We start from the raw sequence: 19,023 nt of genomic DNA, 5'->3' as shown, positions 1-19,023 counted from the left end.
TCATACCCTCCACCAGAGCGAGTGGGTTCTAAATCATCGGATTTTCAGAATGATAGCCGTGAAATGGGGCATACCCGAAATAGATCTCTTCGCTACAAGAGACAACAGGCAGTTAAAAAGATTCGCTTCAATGTTCCGAACCGACAATCACCGATATTCTCGATGCTCTCCAGGTTCCATGGACATTTCAGAAAGCATATGTCTTTCCTCCGCTGATACTTCTTCCAACATCAGGAAGATAAGGGAGGACAGAGCGAATATAATCCTTATTGCTCCGTTTTGGCCGAAAAGACCATGGTTTTCCCTGCTCAGAGCCATGTCCATCTCAGATCCATGGATTCTCCCAGAGGATCAGGATCTTCTCTTCCAGGGGCCCTTCAACCACCCTCATGTGAAGGGTCTACGGTTGACAGCCTGGAATTTGAGAGGCAGCTGTTAAAATTAAGAGGCTTCTCTGATAACGTGATCAATACCTTATTATTAAGTAGGAAAAAATCCACTACATCTATGTAAGAGTGTGGAAAAAATTCCTAAGCCTCTATCCATCGGCCCTGTCGAATGAAATTCGAGTCTCTACTATTTTAGAGTTTCTCCAGAAAGGACGTGATTTAGGCCTTTCAGTTAGTACCTTACAGGTACAAGTCTCTGCACTAGGGGCCCTGTATAGTCACAACGTTGCGGGTGATAGGTGGATAGCCAGATTTATTTCAGCCTGCCAAAGATCAGAACCAGTTCAAATTCCCCGCTTACCTCCTTGGGATGTTAATTTAGTCCTTGAAGCCTTGACAGATCACCCTTTCGAGCCTCTACACTCGGCTCACATTAAACACGTTTCCCTCAAGACTGCTCTTCTTGTCGCTTTAGTATCGGCAAGAAGAGTAAGTGACATACAGGCACTATCAGTAGATCCTCCCTTTATGTCAATATTTCCAGATAGAATTGTCCTGAAAACAGACCCTTCCTACCTACCTAAAATGTGTAATAAATTCCATAGATCTCAAGAAATTCTTCTTCCTACCTTCTATAATAACCCTACAAATCAGGAAGAAGAAAAGTACCATACTTTAGATGTGAGAAGGGCTGTAATAACTTATCTAGACAGGACTAGTCCCTGGAGGAAGAGCAGGGCTCTCTTTGTTTCCTTCCAGGGTCAAAGAAAAGGAGCTGGTGTTACAAAAGGCACATTATCCCGATGGATTCGGGAGGCGATATACCTGGCCTATTCGTCTAAAGGGGAGAATCCACCTGAGACTGTAAAGGCACATTCCACCCGGGCGATAGCATCATCTTGGGCTGAACGAGCAGAGGTTCCAATAGAACACATATGTAAGGCCGCAACCTGGTCTTCTCCTACTACCTCCTATAGTCACTATAGACTAGATCTATCTGCCTCCACTGACTTGTGTTTCGGTAGATCAGTTCTTAACACGATAATCCCCCCAAATAACTATCTCTGAAAGTCTCTCAGTGGGTGCTGTCGTGGCGAAGAGAAAACACCGGATTACGTACCGGTAATGCTCTTTTATAAAGCCACAACAGCACCCCTTCACTTCCCTCCCATATATATTAGTTTGCATATAAGCACTGTTAAGGGTGATTGGTTCTTGTAAATATACGTAATTAGGTTAAGATAAATGATGATATAAGAATTACCTACTAAAACTGTTGGGCGGTTCCTCGCAATCTCTGTAACCCAAACTGTGGGAGTGAGGGGGACCGCCCCTTTTATCTCTCCGTAGGGTTTCCTGTTCCTAGGGGCGGATCCCCTCTCTCAGTGGGTGCTGTCGTGGCTCTATAAAAGAGCATTACCGGTACGTAATCCGGTGTTTTTTTATTTACAAAATGTTTGCCAAACTTTTTCACTTTTGTAAAAGGTAATACCAAAAAGCAAACCCCAAAGTTTGTTACTAACTTTCTTATGAGCGCTGTAATATGCTACATGTAGTCAAAAAGTTCTGTTTGGGCAAACGGCAGGGCTCGGATGGAGCATTGTTTGAATTTTGGAACAAAAATATGGCTAGAATAGATTGTGAATAGATTGTGGGCACCATGTCGTATTTGCAGGGCCCATTAGGTGCCTAAACAGCAGAAACTCCCAACAAGTGATTCCATTTTGGAAACTACGCCCCTTAACCCCTTCATGACCCAGCCTATTTTGGCCTTAATGACCTTGCCGTTTTTTGCAATTCTGACCAGTGTCCCTTTATGAGGTAATAACTCCGGAACGCTTCAACGGATCCTAGCGATTCTGAGATTGTTTTTTCGTGACATATTGGGCTTCATGTTAGTGGTAAATTTAGGTCGATAATTTCTGAGTTTATTTGTGAAAAAAATGGAAATTTGGCAAAAAATTTGAAAATTTCGCAATTTTCACATTTTGAATTTTTATTCTGTTAAACCAGAGAGTTATGTGACACAAAATAGTTAATAAATAACGTTTCCCACATGTCTACTTTACATCACCACAATTTTGGAAACAATTTTTTTTTTTTGCTAGGAAGTTATAAGGGTTAAAATTTGACCAGTGATTTCTCATTTTTACAACAAAATTTACAAAACCATTTTTTTTAGGGACCACCTCACATTTGAAGTCATTTTGAGGGTTCTATATGGCTGAAAATACCCAAAAGTGACACCATTCTAAAAACTGCACCCCTCAAGGTGCTCAAAACCACATTCAAGAAGTTTATTAACCCTTCAGGTGTTTCACAGCGGCAGAAGCAACATGGAAGTAAAAAATGAACATTTAACTTTTTAGTCACAAAAATGATCTTTTAGCAACAATTTTTTTATTTTCCCAGCGGTAAAAGGAGAAACTGCACCACCGACGTTGTTGTCCAATTTGTCCTGAGTACGCTGATACCTCATATGTGGGGGTAAACCACTGTTTGGGCGCACGGCAGGGCTCGGAAGGGAAGGAGCGCCATTTGACTTTTTGAATGAAAAATTGGCTCCAATCTTTAGCGGACACCATGTCACGTTTGGAGAGCCCCCGTGTGCCTAAACATTGGAGCTCCCCCACAAGTGACCCCATTTTGGAAACTAGACCCCCCAAGGAACTTATCTAGAAGCATAGTGAGCACTTTAAACCCCCAGGTGCTTCACAAATTGATCCGTAAAAATGAAAAAGTACTTTTTTTTCACAAAAAAATTATTTTAGCCTCAATTTTTTCATTTTCACATGGGCAACAGGATAAAATGGATCCTAAATTTTGTTGGGCAATTTCTCCTGAGTACACCAATACCTCACATGTGGGGGTAAACCACTGTTTGGGCACATGGTAAGGCTCGGAAGGGAAGGAGCGCCATTTGACTTTTTGAATGAAAAATTATCTCCATCGTTAGCGGACACCATGTCGCGTTTGGAAAGCCCCTGTGTGCCTAAACATTGGAGCTCCTCCACAAGTGACCCCATTTTGGAAACTAGACCCCCCAAGGAACTCATCTAGAGGCATAGTGAGCACTTTAAACCCCCAGGTGCTTCACAAATTGATCCGCAAAAATGAAAAAGTACTTTTTTTTCACACAAAATTTCTTTTAGCCTCAATTCTTTCATTTTCACATGGGCAACAGGATAAAATGGATCCTAAAATTTGTTGGGCAATTTCTCCTGAGTATGCCGATACCTCATATGTGGGGGTAAACCACTGTTTGGGTGCACGGCAAGGCTCGGAAGGGGAGGCGTGCCATTTGACTTTTTGAATGGAAAATTAGCTCCAATCGTTAGCGGACACCATGTCGCGTTTGGAGAGCCCCTGTGTGCCTAAACATTGGAGCTCCCCTACAAGTGACCCCATTTTGGAAACTAGACCCCCCAAGGAACTTATCTAGATGCATAGTGAGCACTTACAACCCCCAGGTGCTTCACAGAAGTTTATAACGCAGAGCCGTGAAAATAAAAAAATAATTTTTCTTTCCTCAAAAATTATTTTTAGCCCAGAATTTTTTATTTTCCCAAGGATAATAGGAGAAATTGGACCCCAAATGTTGTTGTCCAGTTTGTCCTGAGTACGATGATACCCCATATGTGGGGGTAAACCACTGTTTGGGCGCACGGCAGGGCTCGGAAGGGAAGGCACGCCATTTGGCTTTTTGAATGGAAAATTAGCTCCAATCATTAGCGGACACCATGTCGCGTTTGGAGAGCCCCTGTGTGCCTAGACATTGGAGCTCCAGCACAAGTGACCCCATTTTGGAAACTAGACCTCCAAGGAACTAATCTAGATGTGTGGTCAGCACTTTGAACCCCCAAGTGCTTCACAGAAGTTTATAACGCAGAGCCATGAAAATAAAAAATAATTTTTATTTTCTCAAAAATGATTTTTTAGCCCACAATTTTTTATTTTCCCAAGGGTAACAGGAGAAATTGGACCCCAAAAGTTGTTGTCCAGTTTCTCCTGAGTACGCTGATACCCCATATGTGGGGGTAAACCACTGTTTGGGCACATGCCGGGGCTCGGAAGGGAAGTAGTGACGTTTTGAAATGCAGACTTTGATGGAATGCTCTGCATGCGTCAGGTTGCGTTTGCAGAGCCCCTGATGTGCCTAAACAGTAGGAACTCCCCACAAGTGACTCCATTTTGGAAACTAGACCCCCAAGGGAACTTATCTAGATGTGTGGTGAGCACTTTGAACCCCCAAGTGCTTCACAGAAGTTTATAACGCAGAGCCGTGAAAATAATAAACGTGTTTCCTTTCCTCAAAAATATTTTTTTAGCCCAGAATTTTTTATTTTTGCAAGAGTAACAGGAGAAATTGGACCCCAAAAGTTGTTGTCCAGTTTCTCCTGAGTACGCTGATACCCCATATGTGGGGGTAAACCACTGTTTGGGCACATGCCGGGGCTCGGAAGGGAAGTAGTGACGTTTTGGAATGCAGACTTTGATGGAATGGTCTGCGGGCGTCACATTGCATTTGCAGAGCCCCTGATGTGCCTAAACAGTAGAAACCCCCCACAAGTGACCCCATTTTGAAAACTAGACCCCCCAAGGAACTAATCTAGATGTGTGGTGAGCACTTTCAATCCCCAAGTGCTTCACAGAAGTTTACAACGCAGAGCCGTGAAAATAAAAAATCATTTTTCTTTCCTCAAAAAAGATGTTTTAGCAAGCAATTTTTTATTTTCACAAGGGTAACAGGAGAATTTGGACCCCAATATTTGTTGCCCAGTTTGTTGTGAGTACGCTGATACCCCATATGTGGGGGTAAACCACTGTTTGGGCACACGTCAGGGATCGGAAGGGAAGTAGTGACATTTGAAATGCAGACTTTGATGGAATGGTCTGCGGGCGTCACATTGCATTTGCAGAGCCCCTGATGTGCCTAAACAGTAGAAACACCCCACAAGTGACCCCATTTTGGAAACTAGACCCCCAAGGAACTAATCTAGATGTGTGGTGAGCACTTTCAACCCCCAAGTGCTTCACAGAAGTTTATAACGCAGAGCCGTGAAAATAAAAAATAATTGTTCTTTCCTCAAAAATTATGTTTTAGCAAGTAATTTTTTATTTTTGCAAGGGTAACAGGAGAAATTGGACCCCAACAGTTGTTGCCCAGTTTGTCCTGAGTACGCTGGTACCCCAAATGTGGGGGTAAACCACTGTTTGGGCGCACGTCGGGGCTTGGAAGGGCGGGAGCACCATTTGACTTTTTGAACGCAAGATTGGCTGGAATCAATGGTGGCGCCATGTTGCGTTTGGAGACCCCTGATGTGCCTAAACAGTGGAAACCCCTCAATTCTAACTTCAACACTAACCCCAACACACCCCTAATCCTAATCCCAACTGTAGCCATAACCCTAATCACAACCCTAACCCCAACACACCCCTAACCACATCCCTAACCGCAACACACCCGTAACCCTAATTCCAACCCTAATCCTAACCCTAATCCCAACCGTAACCCTAATCCCAACCCTAACCACAACTGTAACCCCAACACACCCCTAACCCTATCCGTAACCCTAACCACAAGCCTAATCTTAACCCTATTTCAAACCCTAGCCCTAATTCCAACCCTAACTCTAATTCCAACCCTAACCCTAAGGCTATGTGCCCACGTTGCGGATTCGTGTGAGATTTTTCCGCACGATTTTTGAAAAATCTGCAGGTAAAAAGCACTGCGTTTTACCTGCGGATTTACAGCAGATTTCCAGTGTTTTTTTGTGTGGATTTCACCTGCGGATTCCTATTGAGGAACAGGTGTAAAACGCTGCGGAATCCGCACAAAGAATTGACATTCTGCGGAAAATACAACGCAGCGTTTCTGCACAGAATTTTCCGCACCATGGGCACAGCGGATTTGGTTTTCCTTAGGTGTACATGGTACTGTAAACCTGATGGAAAACTGCTTCGAATTCGCAGCGGCCAATCCGCTGCGGATCCGCGGCCAATCCGCTGCGGATCCGCGGCCGATCCGCTGCGGATCCGCTGCGGATCCGCGGCCGATCCGCTCTGTGTGCACATGCCATAACCCTACCCCTTACCCTACCCGTAACCCTAACCCTACCCCTAACCCTAACCCTACCCCTAGTTCTAACCCTAACCCTAGTGGAAAAAGAAAAAAAAAATTTTCTTTATTTTATTATTGTCCCTATGGGGGTGATAAAGGGGGGGGGGGTTATTTATTATTTTTTTTATTTTGATCGCTGTGATAGAACCTACCACAGCGATCAAAATGTACTTGTAAGGAATCTGCCGACTGACAGATTCGGCGGGCGCACTGAGCATGCGCCCGCCATTTTCCAAGATGGCGGCGCCCAGCGAGGAGACGGCCGGACACCGGGAGGATCGGTAAGTATGAAGGGGTGGTGGGGGGGTGGATCGGAGCACAGGGGTGGTGATCTGAGCACAGGAGGGGGGGATCTGAGCAAGGAGGGAGCGGACAGGAGGACGGGGGAGCCGGCAGGCGGACGGAGGGGACCGGACCCCATAACGGAGGACTGGGGGGGCGATCGGTGGGTGTGGGGGGGGGGCACTTGAGTATTTCCAGCCATGGCCGATGATATTGCAGCATCGGCCATGGCTGGATTGTAATATTTCACCAGTTTTTTTAGGTGAAATATTACAAATCGCTCTGATTGGCAGTTTCACTTTCAACAGCCAATCAGAGCGATCGTAGCCACGGGGGGGTGAAGCCACCCCCCCTGGGCTGAAGCACCACTCCCCCTGTCTCTGCAGATCGGGTAAAATCGGAGTTAACCCTTTCACCCGATCTGCAGGGACGCGATCATTCCATGACGCATACGCTGCGTCATAGGTTGCATTGGCACCGACTTTCATGACGCAGCGTATGCGTCAAAGGTCGTGAAGGGGTTAATGATTACACAGGTCTGCAAAAAAAAATTTTAAAGAGCTGTTTTGGTTATTCCACATAATCTTTATGTTTTTAAGTGCGCTGAATCCGAAAATAACCTCTGTTTTGTCATAGGACATCACGTTTTCTGACAATTTAAGTAACTATGCTAAATAAGACAATACCTCAAAATAAATGAAAATAGACTCATAAAATTCATTTTTTATTACAAATGTTTCATGAAAATCATTTTTTAACTGGAATGAGCTCACTAACACACATTAAAATCGATTCTTCTTCCCTGTGAGCTTCTCTTGGTGCATTTACGCTTGTGAAGAGCATCTGCAATGTCTCTCTGAAGCGTCCAACAATAGTCTGCCATCATTGTAATGCTCCATTTTCCCTGGTATCTTCTTTCCATCTCTTTAATGTCCTGGTGGAATCGTTCACGTTGCTCTTCACTCACAGCTCCCAAATTTTCAGGAAAGTTGTCAAGGTGGGAATGGATGCACTTTCAAACTCATCAGGCAACCTAAAGCTTGGAATGCTTTCAGCATTCGTCCGACGATTTTTTTGTAGTCAGGGTCTTTGTTATTGCCTAAAAATTTCTCTACGACCTCTTTAAATTCAAACCACCCTTCTTTTTGAGGATGCGTCATGGTATTGATAAACTCTTGATCAGCTATAAGCCTTCTAATGTCTGGTCCGACGAACACACCTTCCTTCAATTTTGCCTCCGAGAGGCCTGGAAACTTGGTGACCAAGTATTTGAAGCATTCTCCATCTTTTGGAAGTGATTTTACGAATTGCTTCATCAATCCCAATTTTATGTGGAGAGGTGGTAGAAGAACTTTATGGGGAGGAACCAAAGTTTCTCAGAGGACATTTTTTTACCAACTGTGAGCACCCTCAGCAGTTATATTTTTTTGGCATTGTATATCTTCAATGCATTGATGTGAATTAATTAATAGTAATTTTGACTTTCAAAACCCTAAGATAAAAAAAATACCAAAAATTGAGAAAAATATACTAAATTTGAAGAGAATTTTGCGGCAAATCCTGACGTCCAGGATTTTTTTCAATATTTTTTACGTTTTCAGCACACGAAAATACATGGAAATTAGATGAAAAAAAATCAAACAGCTTTTTAGTCGCAGACCTGTGTTATATCCAGGGGTATAGTTAGCATTTTATACAGACAGGTACTACACAGTATTTGATATCAAACTTCTGTTTTGACAAACGTCAGGGCTTGGAGTGGAAGGAATAGATTGTAATATTTACCGAGCCCATGTGGTTCAAGAAAATAGAAAAACCCCATCAATGTCTTTTTTGAAAATTATACCCGCTAATGTACTTCTCTAGGGAAATAATGAGTAGTTCGATACCTCCATTTTTATTCAGTTGTTGCAACACAAGTTTGAAGTTACAATTTAATTTTTTTCACTGTATTTTATGGAATTTTTTTGTACGGTTTGAGAAACACACCTTAAGTTGTATTCCTTTTTTTTTTCTTCCAGTGTTCAGATATGCATCCAATATGGCACCAGTGTGAGTACTGGACATACTTGTGAAATGGGTAGAGGCTGGCGTGCAATAGCTGCACACATCACCTCTAATTAAATACACTCACCAGTTAGCGGTGTATCTCGATCAGTGTGTGACAGTGTAACAGGCAGAATGCTCCGAGGTGCAGTGCAGACGATCTTCACGATATACAATGAACAGCTGATCGGGGACCAGCGGCATTTGCAATCTCCCTTAGCTTGCAACTCTGTTCTATTAGCACAATTTGGATAATGTAGTGCCGACGATCTCCAAAATTTACACTGACAAGTGAATTGGCGCTTGCCGGCATTTAACCCCTTCAAGACGCAGCCCTTTTTCGTTTTTGCATTTTCGTTTTTCGCTCCCCTCCTTCCGAGAGCCATAACTTTTTTATTTTTCCATCGATATGGCCATGTGAGGGCTTGTTTTTTGCGGGACGTGTTGTACTTTTGAACGACACCATTGATTTTACCATGTCTTGTACAAGAAAATGGGAAAAAAATTCCAAGTGTGGTGAAATTGCAAAAAAAGTGCAATCCCACACTTGTTTTTTTGTTTGGCCTTTTTGCTAGGTTCACTAAATGCTAAAACTGACCAGCCATTATGATTCTCCAGATTATTACAATTCATAGACACCAAACATGTCTAGGTTTTTGTTTTTTTTATCTAAGTGGTGAAAAAAAATTCCAAACTTTGCTAAAACAAAATTTTAAAAAATTGCGCCATTTTCCGATACCCGTAGCGTTTCCATTTTTTGGGATCTCAGGTCAGGTGAGGGCTTATTTTTTGTGTGTCGAGCTGACGTTTTTAATGATACCATTTTGGTGCAGATACGTTCTTTTGATCGCCCGTTATTGCATTTTAATGCAATGTCGCGGCGACTAAAAAAAACTTAATTCTGGCGTTTTTAATTTTTTTTCTCCCTACGCCTTTTAGCGATCAGGTTAATCCTTTTTTTATTCATAGATCAGGCGATTCTGAAAGCGGCGATACCAAATATGTGTAGGTTTGATTTTTTTTTTATTGTTTTATTTTGACTGGGGCGAAAGGGGGGTGATTTGAACTTTTATATTTTTTTATTTTTTTCATATTTTTAAAACATTTTTTTTTTTACTTTTGCCATGCTTCAATAGCCTCCATGGGAAATAGAAGCTGACACAACTCGATCAGCTCTGCTACGTAGAGGCGAAGCTCAGATCGCCTCTATGTAGCAGAATTACTGCATTGCTATGAGCGCCTACCACAGGGTGGCGGTGCTCATAGCAATCTGGTATCAACAACCATAGAGGACTCAAGGAGACCTCTGGTTGTTATGGCGACGCATCGCTGACCCCCGATCATGTGACGGGGGTCGGTGATGCACGCATTTCTGGCCTGATGGCCGGAAGCGGTAGTTAAATGCCGCTGTCAGAGTTTGACAGCGGCATTTAACTAGTTAATAGTGGCGGGTGGATCGCGATTCCACCTGCCGCTATTGCGCGCACATGTCAGCTGTACAAAACAGCTGACATGTCGCGACTTTGATGTGGGCTCACCGCCGGAACCCATATCAAAGGGGGAGACACGACATGCGCTGTACTAGTACGGCGCATGTCGTGAAAGGGTTTAATAGTAATCAATCAACAGTCTCCATCTATATCTGCAGATAACATGTGCTATAATTAACACCATATCCTTGCTGCATAATACATAATAAACAGCTTCAATTTATATCTATGTACAGTGCCTACAAGTAGTATTCAACCCCCTGCAGATTTAGCAGGTTTACACATTTGGAATTAACTTGGCATTGTGACATTTGGACTGTAGATCAGCCTGGAAGTGTGAAATGCACTGCAGCAAAAAAGAATGTTATTTCTTTGTTTATTTATTTTTTTTAAATTGTGAAAAGTTTTTTCAGAGGGTCATTTATTATTCAACCCCTCAACCCACCAGAATTCTGTTTGGTTCCCCTAAAGTATTAAGAAGTAGTTCAGGCACAAAGAACAATGAGCTTCACATGTTTGGATTAATTATCTCTTTTTCCAGCCTTTTCTGACTATTTAAGACCCTCCCCAAACTTGTGAACAGCACTCATACATGGTCAACATGGGAAAGACAAAGGAGCATTCCAAGGCCATCAGAGACAAGATCGTGGAGGGTCACAAGGCTGGCAAGGGGTACAAAACCCTTTCCAAGGAGTTGGGCCTACCTGTCTCCACTGTTGGGAGCATCATCCGGAAGTGGAATGCTTATGGAACTGTTAGCCTTCCACGGCCTGGACAGCCTTTGAAAGTTTCCTCCCGTGCAGAGGCCAGGCTTGTCCGAAGAGTCAAAGCTAACCCAAGGACAACAAGGAAGGAGCTCCGGGAAGATCTCATGGCAGTGGGGACATTGGTTTCAGTCAATACCATAAGTAACGTACTCCACCGCAATGGTCTCCGTTCCAGACGAGCCCGTAAGGTACCTTTACTTTCAAAGCGTCATGTGAAGGCTCGTCTACAGTTTGCTCATGATCACTTGGAGGACTCTGAGACTGACTGGTTCAAGGTTCTCTGGTCTGATGAGACCAAGATCGAGATCTTTGGTGCCAACCACACACGTGACGTTTGGAGACTGGATGGCACTGCATACGACCCCAAGAATACCATCCCTACAGTCAAGCATGGTGGTGGCAGCATCATGCTGTGGGGCTGTTTCTCAGCCAAGGGGCCTGGCCATCTGGTCCGCATCCATGGGAAGATGGATAGCACGGCCTACCTGGAGATTTTGGCCAAGAACCTCCGCTCCTCCATCAAGGATCTTAAGATGGGTCATCATTTCATCTTCCAACAAGACAACGACCCAAAGCACACAGCCAAGAAAACCAAGGCCTGGTTCAAGAGGCAAAAAATCAAGGTGTTGCAGTGGCCTAGTCAGTCTCCTGACCTTAACCCAATTGAAAACTTGTGGAAGGAGCTCAAGATTAAAGTCCACATGAGACACCCAAAGAACCTAGATAACTTGGAGAAGATCTGCATGGAGGAGTGGGCCAAGATAACTCCAGAGACCTGTGCCGGCCTGATCAGGTCTTATAAAAGACGATTATTAGCTGTAATTGCAAACAAAGGTTATTCCACAAAATATTAAACCTAGGGGTTGAATAATAATTGACCCACACTTTTATGTTTAAAATTTATAAAAATTTAACTGAGCAACAAAACTTTTTGGTTTGTAAGATTTATGCATCTGTTAATAAATCCTGCTCTTGTTTGAAGTTTGAAGGCTCTAACTTATTTGCATCTTATTAAACCTGCTAAATCTGCAGGGGGTTGAATACTACTTGTAGGCACTGTATAATAGGTGTTATAATTAATATTATTTCACTATTGCACAATAATTAATTGGCAGTTTCAATTTATATCTGCAGATATTATGTGCTATAAATATTATATCTTTGCTGCATAATAACCAATAAACAGCTTCAATTGATATCTGTGCAGAATGTGTGCTACAATTAATAACATTATTGCTGCATTTATTATTGCTGCCTTTATTGGCCCATATGGATTATAATGGGAATATTAAATAATAAAATAAGGACAATTTAACATCTAGATACCAGAGCCTCCACTGTTCATATTAAATTGAAAATCCAGCATACTATTTTAGGGTCATAAGCTAAGATATTTATTACAATATATTTCTGAGGCCTATTGCTAGGGAACTAGTGGATCATGCTGGTGTTTAAGAATATAAAAACTCACACACTATTATCCAATGTACATCTAATAATATATATTTAATTTAAATTTAATATTTTACATTTATGATTTATAATGAAGCACAATTTTTATTTACTTCCCCTTCCCTTTACCCTCTTCTGTATAAATAAAAAAACGGGGAAAATGAAAAAAACGCTGACTGAGACGAAGTTTGAGTTGGGCAGTTTAAGTTGAACTCCTGATATTGGCTGGAGATGTGATTCATACTTTTAATAGCTTCGCTCTTGTAGTACAATGATCACTTCACTATTTGAACCTGCTCATGTGTCACAGACTTCTCACAGTGAGAAGTATACTATACAACCTGCAATACATACAGATGTGCAACCGGGTGCTTAGAATTTTTTTGTCCGTTGGGAAGCGCTCTAATTTCCCAGGGTTAAATAAAGATCCTAAGCCAAGTCTCAAGAGTACACTAATCATTACATTGAGTTTACATTACTTGAGAACAAGTCTGACCAGCTGTAAATAAGTGTGCTGCATCTGAGACATTTTACAACCAGTGGTCCCTCGTGAATGAAAGTTCTTTCTTCTATATCTATGCTTTAGTCCAATGAAAAGTTATTAATAAACTATATCCCTTCAAACTGAACAATGGGGTTTTAAACTAATTTTGAAGATGTGTTTGCAGAAATTGAATAGAATAGCATTTAAATCCAGAGTAGCCATCTTACTGGGACAGCAGCTCCAGAGAGAATCAAGTTATATTCTCCTTGCAGCTGCTTGCTTCCAGCCATCATGCGGTGCAGGAACCTAAGGGTCACTGCTCACTACACAGCGAGCGTGCTGTAATCCCTCCTTGGCACTTAGAATGACAGTCTGTTCTGCAGACATTTCTATACTAATTTTTAGGCTTTGAATGTGATCCACTTTCCATAAGCAGAGAACTCAAAAAATATATGCATTCATTTTAATCTAACATTTCATGCTCCTTCCAAATTCTGTAAATTACGTGCAAGACCTGTACTACTGGCATGCAGGTTTACTTACGTTTTGGATATTAAATAAGCATTTAAAAAAAAAAGAAAAAAAAAAGTCTTTAACTGAAAGCTTACCCTGGAACAAATGGTTGCGGAGTAGGTGTTGGCCCATTTAAGGAATACATTCCCATGCTGCCAATTCCACTGCTTGCCAAGTTGGCGGTATTTTGTGCAGATGGCACACTTCGATCCTGGTAGTTCAACGGTAAGCTCTGTGGCCTGGCATAGTAATATGGTGTAGAATGCGCATCACGTGGCAAAGCTTGCGCAAACAACGAAGGATAGCTGGAAATCTAAGATGAAGACAATAAGTTGCTACATCTTATTTCATCATAAATTTAATTAAAAAAAAACAAACATGAAAATAGTTTCAGAGGTAAAAAAAATATTCCTATTATGGCAATTAATAAACAGGTCTCCTCGCAAGGGTTTGCTCAAGAACTCAAAAAGCTGTAAACAGAGCAGCACACTTGTATGAAGAAGCTCCAAGGACTCTGGTCTGGCATAATTACTTTATGTCCTAGAGAGGTGTACATAAACTATGTAATGAGACACAAGTACAATAAGAAAATACCACTATACCAAACAGGTGTATTCAACCCCCATCGCAAATTAGGCTTATTAGCCAAATTTACTAACTTTTTTAATTAATAACTAACCAGATCAAACAAGAACAATTTAAATAGCTCAACAACAAATAATACAAGTGGTTTCTCCAAAGTCAACACATTAAGCGCCATGTACAAGGTAGAGGCACAGTGGAGTAAGAGGAGCCAGATTCATTTAGAGGCACACATCACTTAAAAACTGGACAACCCTTGAAAGATATGGCTGATTTTTTTATGTGGAATTTTAGTTGCTCAACATTCCTGGGCAAATTTTGGTTAACTTTTCGTTACATTATAAATGTTTTCTCTTGGTGAATGCAGGTGGCCAGCTCATCACCCAATCTCTTCTTCTGCGAAGCCATGTTGTTATGATGGATGCAGTATGTGGTTTAGCATGGTCTTGCTAAAATATGCAAGGTCTTCCTGTCTGGATGACAGCATTTGTTGTTGTGCAACCTCTATATAATGTTTAGCATTGATGAGGCCTCCAATGATGTGTAAGCTGCCTATGCCGCAGGCACTATTGCAGCCTCATACCATCAGAGATGCAGGGTTTTGAACTCTGCGCTGACAAACTGCATAGTTCCTCTTGTCAAGTCCACAAGACATGGCTTCAATGGTCTCCATAAAGAATTTAAAATTTTGATGCATCTGACCACAGAACAATTTTTTACTTTGCCTCAGTCTGTTTTAAATAAAATTTGGCCCAGATTAGACCGCAGCGTTTCTGGATTGTGTTGATATATGGCTTCTTCTTTGCATGATAGAGCTTTATGTAGCACTAATTCCAGCGTCCCCGAGTGTCCTTTTTCCCTCCTCCCAACAGGGACACCGACATACTCACAGCCCCAGCTGTGCGGCGGTGTCCCCGTTCCTTACTGTGACTTCCTGATTCTCTGGGCCTGCACGCGCCGCCTAGCAGTTCGCCAATTCTTAAAAGGGGCAGTGTGCTCACTTTGGAACTGCCCCCAACTAGTAGCTGGGAGGCATCAGGTGTATAAGGCACTCTCCCCAGTAGGGAGGGGCCTGAGCAACGCCTTCCCCTTTGGTAAGTTAGTGTTGGTGCAACTGTTGCCAGGTCCCTGTTCTCATTAACCGTGTTATCTAAACCAGAACCCGAAACCGCTCCAATGACATAGTCAACTGCTCTGGTGGTACCTGAGCCTGAAACCGCCCCGGCGTTACCTGAACCAGTATCAATGTCTGTCCTGTCTAGTGATCCACAATATGCACTGTCTGAACCAGTACCAGTGTGGGTTGTGTCAGGTGACCCAGAATCCATGTTGTCTGAACAGGTTCCGACATGTAGCCTTGTGATTCTGAACCTTGTCCTGCCAGCAACTCAGATGCCCACCCTGGAGGTCAGCTGCCGCAGTACCAGGGAATTCGAGTGGTACCTGGCGGGCTAGCTGCAGCTCAAGCCTAACTCCTCCATCAGGAGCACTAGCGATAACCAGGTAGCCGCTTAGCCATGCCTCTCTAGGGAAAATCCGCTCGTGGTGCAGTGAGTCCCAAATCTGAGAGCATGACACTTTAAATTGCATTTGTGGATTGCACGGCAAACTGTCTTGTCCATTGTGCACATGAATTTCTACAGAATCACTTAATCTCTTGATGATATCATGTTCTGTGGATAGAGGGATATTCAACACTTCGCAATTTTTCATAGACGAACATTTTACTGAAATTATCTAAACATTTTGATATGCAAATTGCCTCTTCTGAGAAAAAGAGGACTTAAACTCTATAGCGCCACCTGTTGGAAGTAGCGATCCATTTTCAGACGCAGTTATTCACAGATTGGTGTACCTCTGCCCTACTAACATGCTCTTTTTATACACAATCATAATACTCAGTTGAAAATTGATCCTTGAGCTCTTTTTCATAAGTTCCACTTACTTTTCTGACCTCTTTGTTAACGCAGTCTCAACTTTTATGTGATGTGTTGCTGCCATCAATTACCAATTTTATTTTTTTTCTCAAATATAAAAAAAAATAGTTTCAACTTCTGATCTGTGATTCGTATTCTGTTGTGAATAAAATATGGTTAAAAAGGCATTTCCAAATTCTTGTTTTCGTTACATTGTACACCGCATCCCAACTTGTTTGCAATTGGGGGTTGTACTTATTAGAGCACCTTTGGCTGTTGTGACCTGCTGTGACCCAGACACCAACTTCTGGCAGCGTTCTTGAGGAATCTTAGTAGTTCACTGATATTTTGGGGTTTGCATGCTGCAACCTCCTTCAGATTCCATCAAAGAATTTCGACAGGGTTTAAGTCAGGTGACTGGGACAGACACTCCAGAATCTTCCAGGACCTCTGAAACTGAGCTTTGGTGAGGTATGCTTGGGATCATTGTCCTGTTGGAAAGGCCAATAAAGCCCAAACTGCAGCTTCCTTGCTTAAAGTGTGACAAACTCTCATAAAATTCCTTGATAAGTGATTGAATCCATCTTGCCCTCCAAAATTATGCAAGTTCCCAGTGCCAGAAACAGCAGGGAATCCACAGAACTTCACCAAGACAACGCCATTCTTTAAAACCTAATATATAATGGGGGCTAAATAATTCTGATTGCAAACGTAAATGTTTGACAGTAAAACGGCATGTGCAATAAATATCATCAAGTGTGGAAAGAATCTATGATTGAAAAAAGAAAAACAAATAACTATACTGTCTGGTCACCCCATTAAGATTCTTACCACTGCATACCTTGCTTGACTGTTTGCGTGGATCTTCACTTAGACTGAGCAATAGGTAAAGAATTGACCATCTGTTTTTTAACACACCCTGCAAGAAAAATTGTATTTGTCAGTTATATCATTCAGACAAGACAACTGATATATCAAATCAACTGTTCAACTATACGATACAGCAGGCATTTGCATTTAACAGATACTCCTTATATGCTGTGAAGCTCCGACAGCATTTATGGCTGCCATGTCAGCACTCCTGTGGCTGTACCTTATGGGAAACCGCAACTGTACTTATATCTTGCAATACAGATCAAGAATGTAAAACAGGTGATTAGACAATCACAAGTTCACGTACCCTAGGGACCAAAAAAAATTACCGTATTTTCCGGCGTATAAGACGACTGGGCGTATAAGACGACCCCCCAACTTTACCAGTTAAAAAATAAAATCTTCTTAAAAGTCGGGGGTCTTCTTATACACCCTATGTCGTCTTATAGGGCCGGTGAATATGTGCCTTTTGGGGGGGGGGGGGGGGAGTGATCCTGATGAGGACGAGGGGGCGTCTCACAGGAAAGTGAGTATCCCCCATTACCTTATCATAGCGCTGCAGCGTGGGGTCTCTGTGCTGGGAGCGGCGGCTGCTGTGCTGTGCTGTGCTGTGGCGGCTCCTCTTCTGCAGTGTGGGGCCTCTGGTGCTGTGGGGCGGTGGCGGCGGCGTATCTTCATACAGTCGGGGCTCCTCCGGCATCTCAAAGACTGGAAGCCCCGCCGGCAACTCCATGGGTACAATGCGGTCAGGTGGCCTCCGGGAAAATGGCCGCTGCTCAGATTCAGATCTCGTCCCGAGATCTCGGGAGACGAGATCTGAATCTGAGCAGTGGCCATTTTCCCGGAGGCAGCTCAATAGGTGCGATGCGGTGGCCCGGCCGCTGGGGGCTGCGCATGCTCAGATTCAGATCTCAACGAGATCTGAATCTAAGCAGCGGCCATTTTCCCGGAGGCCAGCGCATTGTACCGATGGAGTTGCCGGCGGGGCTTCCAGGCTGAGATGCCGGAGGAGCCCCGACTGCATGAAGATACGCCGCCGCCGCCACCGCCCCACAGCACCAGAGGCCCCACACTGCAGAAGAGGAGCCGCCACAGCACAGCACAGCAGCCGCCGCCGCTCCCAGCACAGAGACCCCACGCTGCAGCGCTATGATAAGGTAATGGGGGATACTCACTTTTCTGTGAGACGCCCCCTCGTCGTCATCAGGATCACTCCCCCCCCCCACCCACCATATACACCCGGCGTACAAGGCGATTCCCGGCGTACAAGACGACCCCCGACTTTTAAGAAGATTTTCAGGGGTTAAAAAGTCGTCTTGTACGCCGGAAAATACGGTAGTTATAAAAAAGAAAAAAAAAAAAATAAATACAAATATCCCCCTTTTTCCCCCTCAAAAGAAATATTCTGTATCACCACATTCATAAGACAGTCCAGGCTATCAAATTAGCAATTACATAACCAATATGGTAAACGTCAAGGTAAAAAAAAAATATATATCAGAATGCCAAATTGCTATTTTTTTTTTTTTCGGTTGACACATTTCTGCCCCAAAAATGCAATTAAAACATTGTATGCACCTCAAAATGGTATCAGGAGAAACATCAGTTTGCCATGAAAAAGAAAACAAAAAAAAAAGAAAAGGAAAAGCCTTACACGGGTCCATCAACTGAAAATCAAGGAGAGGTTTAAATGACAACACAAACCAAACTTAAATCCAGAGAAAAAAAAAACAATATACAAATATGGTATTGCTGCAATCGTTCTGAACTGATGGCTGTGAAAATGAAAAAAAAAAAAAAAAAATAGAATTAGTCTTACCGGTAATTTGGTTTCTAGGAACCTTTCATGACAGCACTAATTTCTCTTATGCTGTCGTGGAAGGTGACTAGAGAAGATAGAATTAGTTTAAGGCCCCTTTCACACATCAGTTTTTTGCCATCAGTCACAATAAGCAGAATTTTGAAAAAAAAAAAACGGATCCATCGCAGATTGTGAAAAACTGATGCGACGGATCCATTTATTCGCCGGATCCGACTAGCAGATCCAGCTAATTGGATGCTAAAAAAAAAAATTGGAACATGCTCAGTTAAAAAAAAAAGGAATCCGT

At 42.7% G+C, this 19,023-nt stretch overlaps 1 protein-coding gene across 1 annotated transcript in view; it reads right to left on the bottom strand.

The window, feature by feature from the left end:
* The window catches only part of TUBGCP3 (tubulin gamma complex component 3), a 164,235-nt gene that overhangs the window by 124,318 nt on the left and 20,894 nt on the right, over positions 1 to 19,023 (bottom strand). Inside the window, exons 4-5 of the mRNA XM_077296976.1 lie at positions 16,884 to 16,961; positions 13,640 to 13,857 (exon numbers count right to left, since the gene is read on the bottom strand). Of these exons, the coding sequence (XP_077153091.1) occupies positions 13,640 to 13,857; positions 16,884 to 16,961 (296 nt within the window). The remainder of the gene's footprint in view (positions 1 to 13,639; positions 13,858 to 16,883; positions 16,962 to 19,023) is intronic.

This window comes from Ranitomeya variabilis, chromosome 3 (genome assembly GCF_051348905.1).
Source record: "Ranitomeya variabilis isolate aRanVar5 chromosome 3, aRanVar5.hap1, whole genome shotgun sequence".
Lineage (NCBI taxonomy): Eukaryota > Metazoa > Chordata > Amphibia > Anura > Dendrobatidae > Ranitomeya > Ranitomeya variabilis.
Note: the sequence above shows the minus strand (reverse complement) of the source record. Positions and strands in the feature narration are given on the sequence as shown.